This window comes from Mastomys coucha, unplaced genomic scaffold (genome assembly GCF_008632895.1).
Source record: "Mastomys coucha isolate ucsf_1 unplaced genomic scaffold, UCSF_Mcou_1 pScaffold12, whole genome shotgun sequence".
NCBI classification, from domain to species: domain Eukaryota; kingdom Metazoa; phylum Chordata; class Mammalia; order Rodentia; family Muridae; genus Mastomys; species Mastomys coucha.
Genome location: NW_022196894.1, coordinates 91921611 through 91932143, shown reverse-complemented (window position 1 = coordinate 91932143; position 10533 = coordinate 91921611). Strand labels below are relative to the sequence as shown.

The window sequence follows — 10533 nt, the reverse complement described above, 5'->3', positions numbered from 1 at the left end:
AAAAAAAAAAAAAAAAAAAAAAAAGTCTGTCCTACACCAGAAATCTCTTAGGACGGTGTGGCCTGAGATGAGCATAGGTGCAGGGTTGGTCTCCAGTGAGACTCAGGGGCAGTGGGGAGGTACACTGCGTTGATTCGTGCCCCCACACTTATGACTTTCCCAGAACCTTGGAAAGTCACCTCTTGTGAGCCATTGCAGAAAATGTGGGACAGAGGTCCCACGGGACTGATGATTATCGGGGAGACACAAGAACTAATGTCGGGGACTTGAGAGAGAACAGAAAGTCAGGAAGAAGGGTCCAGAGAGGGAAGGAGGGTAGCCATAGCACATCTAGGAGCCTAGTGGGTATCCGTGCCCACTCCCTATAGCAGCGGGTCCTCGAAGCAGAAGCCAGCAGGTACGGTGATTGTCACGCCCCGGGGTGTGCTCCCCGCTTCTGCAAATCTTCTAAGTTCATATCATAGGATGTACACTTGGTAAAGTTCTCTAAGCCTCCTCGGGAAGCTAGAGGATTTTTCCGATGGTGTACAGAGATGTAGCTCAGTGGCCAAGCAAGATGTAGCTCATACCTGCAGCATGTATAAAACCCCGGACTCCATTGTCAGCATTGAAGAAAAAAGGATAGGGCTGGAGCGACGACTCAGCCTCAGTGGATAAAGTGACTTGGCTCTGCAAGCCTGGCAACATAGATGCAAGCCTTAGAACCTATGTAAAGGTGGGGAGAGAACCGACTCCACAGGGCTGTCCCCACAGAGCTGTCCTCTGATCTTCACACTGCCATCCCCTGCAAATTCCAAAGTAGGAAAGGGTGAGCCACCAGTCCACGGAGATCCCCTAAGGGCATCCACCTTCTTAGAATTACCTGCCATGTCTGAGCTAGTAATGTGACCAGTCTCTTCTCTGGCCACTGGGGGCCTGTGCACATGCCTGCCGGTGAATGTCCAGGACCTGTATGTAGCCTGGGTCTGCCTGTTGGGCATCCACCCAGGGGACCAAGGACAGCAGGGGACCAAAGACTGAGGGCCTGGTATAACAGGATTTTCATATATGTAATTCCCTGACAAGCCAGTGGGATTCCCACTCTGTCCCCGGTCAAGGTCGGCCTCTTGCAGTCACTGGCTTGCAGCTAGACTCTTGGATGCATGCTATCCCCACTTTGGGGACATTTGAGAAAGTCCTCTACACTACAGAGGTGTAAGGGCAACTGAGAAGCCTAACTTACTTAAAAACACCTAAAAATGTTGTCAATAGAATTCATATATATATATGCATATAATATATATACCATTTGATGATGGTGTCATATATAATATACCATATTCAAGTATATGTCATTATATATAGTATATATCATGATATATAATACATTATATTTTTATATACCAAATATATACTAACAAATAACATATGTCAAATAAATGTTACACACCATAATCAAATGGGATTTATTTCAGGGATGCAAGATTGGTTCAGTATTTGAAGACCAATCCATGTAATCTACATAGTGGCAACAAGAAAAAAAAAGTTGTATCAGTCGGTGCAGAAAAGTGTTAAAAGTTGGACATTCACAGTGGTAGAAGCGGTGGGGGGGAGGGAATAAGGACCATCCATGAAACACATGAAACAAATGTCACAATTGGCCTCCAGTGCCTGTTGGCTGAGTGTCCTCAGACTGACTGTGGGTCAAAGATAAAACTAGGAAAACCTATGTCTCTGTCAACATTCTAGGAAGAACATCGGAGGACTGTGACCGCCCCTGGCGTGCAGAGTGTCAGCTCATTCTCTGCCTCCACATGACCCCTCCCCACCGCCCCTGGCATGCAGAGTGTCACTCTCTGCCTTCACATGACCCTCCCCTTTTCTTTAGGGACACCTGGCACTGGGTTGAGGGTCCATCTCAACCGTCTGTGATCTCATCCTATTTTCTGTATTGAGGCAGGATCTTGCTGTGTGGCTCTAGCTAGCCTGGAATCCATCATATAGACCAGACTGGCTTCAAATTCGTGGGATAACTTCTACCTCTCACCATGCCCAGCTCATCACTTCTTAATTACATCTACAAAGACCCTGCTTCCAAGCATGGTGATATCCTAAAGTTCTGTATAGATGTGAGTTCGGGGAGGGGGCATGCACACAAGGACTCATTGCAGGGATTTGTGGGTAAGGCTTCAGGTCTCTGCTCTTCCTGAAGTGGTGGGACCCCAGGTATGGCACAAGTTCTAGGAAGAAGTTAGCCCCAATCATGTGACTCACCCTCCTACATGTACCACATCTATTTCTGTGCCATCTGTGTTTTCACAATGGCCCTTACCTTTGGAAGTCCCCAGCCTCCGGCAATGCTGTCCTGTGGCAAGCGTGCCTGTCCCCACTTTCTGAAGCAGCCCATCTCCTGTTCTTTTATGAGCATTTGCTTATTTGTTCATACCCTTTCTTGCTCCAAAACAAGGCTTCAGGCAGATGGCTTTTATTACCGGGCTACGAGAGAACACTAGGATCCTGTGTCACACCATGTCCTCGGCAAACACAAACTGCCAGGAAGCCGACACGGACAGGTCCAAGCGTACTTGGCAATTAAAATGATGGGGTCTGTCCAGCTTGCCTCTGGGCTCCCATCCCTGCTCTCCTGTGGCACACCCAGTCCTGGCTGTTCTGTTTCTAAGAGCTGGGTGCATGGCTTCTTATTTTCTGGGTAGCCTCTAAATAGAATTGGGGAGATTCCTGGTTAAAGCATAGGCCCCTCTGTGAGGACAGCACATAGAGGTACCTGGGGTCCTTTAAGCACCAGAACTGTGGCCCAAGGTCCCATGGATCCCTAAGTGGCTTTCTGGAAAAGCTGCAAAAAGCTGCAAAAGCTCTTGGCTAATGCTTTATAACCACACGTGGTAAGAGGCACACGGCCTCCTGGCTAACACTAGGAGGGCCCTCCTCTGCTTTAGCCATCTCTATTACCTTATTTACTGAAGACTTTTAGAATCATTGGGCTTTGGCACTATCAAAGTCTAATTCTTTCTCTCTCTCTCTTTCTTTCTTTCTCATTTATTTCTTTTTGGATAATTTATTTGTTTTTTATTTTTATGTGCATTTGGTGTTTAGCCTACAAGTATGTCTGTGTGAGGGATTCAAATCCACTGGAACTTGAGTTACAGTTATGAACTGCCATGTTATGAGCTGGGAATTGAACCTGGGTTCTTCAGAAGAGTAGCCAGTGCTCTTAACTGCTGAGCCATCTCTCCAGCCCCCTATCAAAGTCATCAAAGTCCAGATTTACACATGTACTTGCCTGAATGAAAGGGGGGGGGGAGGGAGAGGGAGAGGGAGAGAGGAAGAGTCTGTATGTGTGTGTGTGTGTGTGTGTGTGTGTGTGTGTGTGTGTGTGTGTGTGAGAGAGAGAGAGAGAGAGAGAGAGAGAGAGAGAGAGCGCATGTGCTTATTTGGGGAAGGGCAGAGCAGGACACAAGTAACCCTAATTACACAAATATATTAAATGGAATATTCCTATAGTTCGCACTATTCCCCTCTCTGTGGGCCTTGATGGTGTCTGAGAGCTTCGAACATGCTTCTGCCTTCTTCCTGATTCCTGTGCTTTCTAGTCTATGGCAATTGAAATATTTTAGAACTTTGTGGCCCCTGCAAAGTCCTGCTAGTCCCTCCGATGTGACAGGCATGCTCTACAGCTGGACACAGACAAGGAGACTTATCAGAACACTCCTTGATAGCTACACATGGACATACAGCCGCTTCTGGACTGCCACCCACTGCCTGAATACAGGGCCCAATCTCAAAACCCTTTCTCAGAACAGCCATTTTTGGTGGCTCTAGCAAGGGCTGGCAACTAAGACTGCAAGGAGGAGGTGGGAGCTCAGATCTTGTCTGGAAGGAAGGAAGCCTTGGGTGAGGCAACCAGACAAGATGGCTGGCAATAATAGCAGCTCCTCCTGTGCATACACCTCGTTAGGCACCATCCACATGAGGAGGGTGCCTAGATAATTATAAGGTTGAAGGCACACTTAGAGTGTGATGTTGGCATTTAGCAGACATGTGTGTTAGAGAACTAGCAATCAGGAGGCAGGGTGTGTGTCCAGAGCAGGTGTAGCAGAAGGTTGACCCAGAGCAGTCTGTGTACCAGGTCTGCTGCAGGCTCTGCACACTTCTACCTGTGGGAGCTCGCAGGCTGGGTGAGCCCTCCCAGAGCACCAGGCTTCCTGAGAAAGAAGAGGTCACCGTCAGAAGTTCACAGTCGTAGCTGGAGAGATGGCTCAGTGGTTAAGAGCACTGACTGCTCTTCCAAAGGTCCTGAGTTCAAATCCCAGCAACTGCATGGTGGCTCACAGCCATCCATAATGAGATCTGATACACTCTTCTGTGTGTCTGAAGACAGTTACAGTGTATTTACATATAATAAATAAATAAATAAATCTTTAAATAAAAAAAAAGAAGTTCACAGTTATGACCTTAATCCCTAATGTGGCCCATTCTCTTTCTCAGCCACAGGCAGAACAGACAGGAGGAGGGTGTGTTCATTCCTAATGGAGAACACTCGATGCTTAGAACAACTTCCTCATGAATGGCTGGCTACTGTCACCTCAAGGGTTTGGGATTTATACTTTCATATTTATTTATAAAATATATGGCACAACCTTGTCACACCGAGGACTTGATGTCTACACACATCAAGCTTTGGCCCTCAAAGTGGCACTAACGGGAGCTGATGGGCAGGGCTTAATGAGAGGGGTCTTATTGAGAGACATTCTCATGAAGAAGATTGTAAGACCCCTTTCCTTTGTGTCCAGCTATGCCCAGGGCCATCTGCCCAGCACAATTCTCCACAGCGTCCCTCTAAAGTCCCCATGACTGAAGTGCCATGAGAGGTAGCATAGAGAGTAATGGAATCAATCAGAAAGACAGTTCAGTGGTTCTCAGCACACCCTGGAGTCCCAAACACCACACTCTAGACACCTGAAGGGCCTGGAGGCATGCCCATCAGGGACAGGTCCCTGGGCCACTTTGAGGTCTCCAGGCCACCATCTCCTGCCTCCTGAGAAGGCTGGCATCTCCTTTCGACTCCTGTTATAACATCCTTCATTCAGCGCTACGACCCTTGACCTACTCAGGGTCATTTCCTACCTACAGACATCATCTGAATCATCCCTCAGCCATTATAGTAGAAATGGCCGAGAAAGGGAAGCTGCTCCTCTCTCAGATTTCCCTCACAGCACTCATCAGGATTGGGAAAACAAATTGCTCAACCAGGAAAAAGTCCACATGGGGCCACCTGTCAGGCGGGCAGCTCAGGGGGATGAGTCTCTGTGGCCAGCAGCTGCGGTGCAGGAGTCTAGTGGCTGACAAAGCCAACAAAGGCAGAACGGGGAAGCCAGAAAAGGCAGGCACTGGACAGGGGTAGGAGAGGTGAGCTTTCACCTGCCAACCTCAGGCACCCATTAGACGGCCATGCGTAGGTATCTCTGGCATTCTTGTTCCAAATGCAGATATGACATTTCCGGTTGGTCTTGAATGTTTGCCTCAGCAGGGCCACCTTGTAGGGCGCTAGTTAATCTTCTAACCAGAGGGCATGTGTGCCCACGCAGGCCCGACTCAGAGACCGTAATTGACCAGACAACTGTCTCTCAAACACCCTGGCCTTGGAGCTTCCATTTGGGGAATGAGGCAAAGCTGGAAGACATCAGTGTCCAGCTGTGTCTCCGTGGTCTACCTGAGTCAGAGCATCGAGGTGGATGGGACTTGAGCTGTTCTGTATGTGAGTAGAGTGACAGCGACCGGCAGGCATTTTACCTCCAAAGCTGGGCCCTGTCTGCCAGGTGTGTGGGTGGGTGAGCTGGAAGGCAGGTCAGCGGATTCATTGTGGTCCTTGGGCCTGGGTGTTGAGGGGGACCCTAAGACATGGGGAGTGAAGGGCAACCCAGGGCTGAGGCCCTAGGGAGGGCAGGAATGTGGTCCCACAGTATGTGGGCAAAGCTCCCTGTTCACTTCTGGGTCTCGATTTGGGAGCAAGAGCTGAATGGGATGCTTGGAGACTCCGTGTCAGCTTGGGAGGTAGCATCATTGTCTATCATTGTCTCTCTGCTCTGACTCCTTGTGAGAACCAGCATGGTTCAGCTGCTGTTCATAACTTCTGCCTTGGGAGACCTTCTTCCTCACAGGAACCTCTGCCTGAGCCCCTGAGCCCCAAGCTCACACACATTCACCTGGGAAAGGAGAATCCTCTATCTATCTATCTATCTATCTACCCACCCACCCATCCATCCATCCATCCATCCAACCCCCCCACCGTGTGTGTGTGTGTGTGTGTGTGTGTGTGATTCTGAGGATATGTGTTTGAGTATTTTCCACCTTATTGTTTGAGACAGGGTCTCTCTTTAGCCTAGAGATCACAGATGAGTGAGCTGGCTGGCTAGAGGACCCAGGCAGGGACCCACCACCTCTCCAGGGCTGGAATTTTAAGCTCTGACAACCCTGCCTTTTTTTTTTTTTTTTTTATGTATATGAGTACACTGTAGCTGTACAGATGGCCGAGAGCCATCATGTGTGTGGCTGCTGGGAATTGAACTCAGGACCTCTGCTGGCCCCGCTTGCTCCAGTGTAATTCACTGTAGCTGTCTTCAGACGCACCAGAAGAGGGTGTCCGATCTCATTACAGGTGGTTGTGAGCCACCATGTGGTTGCTGGGATCTGAACTCAGGACCTTTGGAAGAGCAGTCAGTGCTCTTACCCGCTGAGCCATCTCACCAGCCCAACAACCCTGCCTTTTGATGGGAGTTCTGCCTCTGCCTCCCAAGTGCTGGGATTAAAGGCATGCACCACCACTGCCCAGCTTGGTTCTCTCTTAATAAAGGTAAAAAATGTCATAAAGAAGGGAAATCCTATGCAATTTTATATAAAACCCTCAGCTGCTCAGAACTCCACATTCTCAGCAGCAGCCATAGACTTCCCAAGATAGATGACAGAACCCTGAGGAAACTAGAAAGGGACTTGGAAGCAGCATCTTGAAAAGATCTCCAGACCTGGGGGATATTTGGAGGTTTAACTCTTACACTTTTGAAGGTCTAAATCCTTTTGGCCCTGGGTTTAAATTTGAAGTTGGCAAACTAGAGGGTCACTGGTGATACTGGACCCAAGGTCTCTACGTGGATCTGAGACAGCCTGTGAGCTCAGAGCTTCCTGGTCCTTATCCATAGGAATGATCAAACCTCAGCCCTGTGCTCCCTGCATCTGCTGCTGTGCTCCCAACTGGGCTCACAGGCTCTCTCTGTATCATCTTAGCATCTTCCTCATGGCTGGGAATCCCCTGCCTCATGGCCGGGGAAGCCCCTGCCTCAGGGTGGCCATGTGAATCACGGAGACTGAGCAGTCTGCCTGCCGTCACTCAGTGCCCGCCTCTGTCCTTATCTGGATGCTTGTGATCCACCAATCTTGGAGACTGACTGTATTTTACTTTCTTATCTGTACAATGGGACCAATGTCTCACGAGACATGTGCAGGAAAAACCACACAGGAAGAAAAGCAACTCCTTCTTGGGGTGCCATGAGAATACAGCTGTCCTGGTGACTTCTCTAGTTGCTGTGACCAAAGCAACTTAAGGAAGAAAACAAAGTTTGAGGTTTGAGGCAGAAGAGCCATTGCAGCAGAGACATGAGGCACACGGGCGCACCCACAGTCAGAAGGAAGAGATGAATGCTGGCTGGCTGCTCTCTTGCTCCTTCTCATTCAGTCGGTGCTCCCAGCCCCTGGAACAGTGCTCCCAATGTTTACTGTGACTCTTCGTCCCTCAGCTAACTCCCTTGAAGAAATCCAGAGTTTTCTTTCCAATGTTGGCTTCTGGAGCTTGACAACAGTCAGCATCACAATTACTAATACGCATTTCTTGTTTTCCATTTTAAAAAAGCATTTATTCATTGGGGCAGGTCGTGCATGTGGAGGTCAGAGGTCAATTTCTGGGGGTCAGCTCTCACCTTTTACTCTGTTTATTAAGGCAGGGTCTGTCGTGTTTCTGATGCTGTACTGTGTACTCTGACTAGCTGGATGGGGGAGCTTCTTCTCTTCCCATCTTGTCATAAAAACACTGGGATTACAGATGCAGGGTACCACATCCAGGTATTTGTGGGTTCCACGTATCAGACTCTGCATAGCCCTCAGGTGTGTACAGCTAGTGGTTCTATCCTCTAAGCTATAGCCCCAGTCCCGGTATGTATGAGTATGCATGCATGCATGTGTGCATGTGTGCACGCACGCCGCATGCATGTTGGTATGCATGCCTATATGTGTATAGATAAAAAGCAGTGAAACTGAATATGTTTGTCGGTTTTCTTTCGATCATTTTTTTTTTTTTGCCTACATCAGAAAAGATCCTCTGTAGTACATTAGTATCAAAGTCAGCCTCGTAGCAGCACCTTCTCAAGATGCAGGTCGTGTATGTTGCCAGCTCAGGAGGGATTCTTGGAGCTTTTCATTCAGCTCCTTCTGCTTGGTCTGTGTATTTCTTTTTGTTTGTTTGGTTTTTGTTTTTTGTTTTTTAGAGACAGGGTTTCTCTGTGTAGCCCTGGCTGTCTTGGAACTCACTCTGTAGACCTGGCTGGGCTTGAACTCAGAAATCCGCCTGCCTCTGCCTCCCAAGTGCTGGGATTAAAGGCATGCACCACCACTGCCGGACAGTCTGTGTATTTCTTATTCAGACCATGAGTATCCACAGAGTTTACAGGACATGTGGCTGCCAGGACCATGAGCTTTTGGGGGGATCTGCCAACAGCAACAACAAATGGGCCATTTGATGGTGGCTACAAAGCCTGAACAGAGGCAGCCTCTCCCGTGTCTCCTGTTGGGTGACATGAAAGAAAGGAAGGCTGTAGCTTCCCTCTCAATAGGCGGGCTGTCACGGGGACCCGTAGTTTTCCTGACAAGAGAGATATGAAAACTCTGTTTAGGAGCCCAGGTCTGTTTCTGCTGGCCTGGCCGCTGCTCCTGAGCCCAGGAGAGAAGCAGCAGCTTTGTATTTGAAAGTCTCCTCCTTGGACTCAATTCACAGAGGTATCCAGGCTACACTTAAGAAAAAATGAGCACATGAAACCATATTTTTGTACCACAGAACACTGCAAGAGAGTCCCCTGCTTCTTTCAAACTCCCAACCAGATGTTTTTGTCTGTTTAATAGGGGAAAAGCCCAGTGCCCAGTTCCTAGGTCCACCGCCACACACAGGGTTGTGTGCCTGATGTGTGTGGCCTGTTCCAAGGAGCCAGCCAAACCCCGAAATGCTCACTTAGCTGTGAACACCATTGGGTGGTGCTACCATTTGAAATACTCAATGCTTTCTGAACAAGGGTCTGTGTTTTTATTTGAAATGGGCTTCACTTGAAAGCAGGCAAGAGTAACCTCTACCCTCCAGAGTGCCCCAGAGCCTGTGCACGGCCTGATTACAGTATCCATGTGAGAGACAAGCCACGGGGCCACACGCCACCTTCTCTTTGAGCCCGTGAATTCTCATCATATACAGCCTAAAATCTCATCACTGACCCAGTTCACTTTTAACTTCTAAACATATAAAAAGTACAGACAGGATTGGTTGTAGCTCAGTTTGTAGAGTGCTTGCCTAGTGTGCACAGCCCTGGGTGTGAGGTCCAGCACCCATCCAAGTGGGTGTGGTACTTCACACCTGTAATGCCCAAACTCAGGAATAGAGGCGAGAAGTTCAAAGACATCTTTGATTACAAGCCCAGCCTAGGCTCTATGAACCTGTCACAGATTAATCAATTAACTTAATTGAAATTAATTGAAAATTAAAAGTACATATATCACAGTATCATTGACTGGTAAAGTGCTTGCCTAACATGCTCAAACCTTCCATCCTCTGCACCACATAAGGCAGGCACGGAAGGCTCGTGTGCAAGCCCAGCACTTTGAGGTAGAGTGTAGAGGGTCGGAAGTTACGCTTGGCTACAGAGCAAACTTGAGGTTAAAAAAATTAAAAAGATTAAAATTAAAATTAAATTTAAATTAATTAAATAAAATTAAATTTTAATAAAATTAAAATTAAAATTAAAAATTAAAAAGAATAAAGAAAAGAAAGAGCTGGGCTGTGGTAGCACACGCCTTTAATCACAGAACTTGGGAGGCAGAGGCAGGTGGATTTCTGAGTTTGAGGCCAGCCTGGTCTACAGAGTGAGTTCCAGGACAGCCTGGGCTACACAGAGAAACCCTATCTTGAAAAACCAAAAAAAAAGGAAGAAAAAAGAAAATAACACCCCCTCTACTGCTTTAAATGTTAACCTTACCCCAAACTTTAAGGCAAGGACACAAAAATAACATTGGGCCAGATAGCTAGACATCCAGAGTCACCCGCTTCAGCCACAGCCCTGCAACGTTCCATTGCTGTCCATCCTCACAGTCCATCTGTCCAGTGGCCCAACGCCACCACTCCGACCATTTGTCTCTCATTGTGAAGCCAAACTGTGGGCACATCCCTGCGGCCTCTAAGCAACCTCTGAGCAACCGCGCTCTTCACCCTCCCCCACCCTTCCACCCCCC

The 10533-nt window shown here is 48.1% G+C and overlaps 1 protein-coding gene across 6 annotated transcripts in view; it reads left to right on the top strand.

Moving 5' to 3' along the window:
• Cldn14 (claudin 14) overlaps positions 1 to 10533 on the top strand; it is a 90536-nt gene that overhangs the window by 74812 nt on the left and 5191 nt on the right. The window contains exon 1 of one of the 6 annotated variants that reach the window (XM_031364819.1): positions 5309 to 5755. The exons of 4 other annotated variants lie outside the window; for them this stretch is intronic. In XM_031364819.1, coding sequence (XP_031220679.1) covers positions 5512 to 5755 — 244 coding nt within the window. In that variant the 5' untranslated portion in view covers positions 5309 to 5511. Of the gene's footprint in view, positions 1 to 5308; positions 5817 to 10533 lie in introns of those variants that run through there. One more of the 6 variants, XM_031364818.1, reaches the window with a different exon arrangement.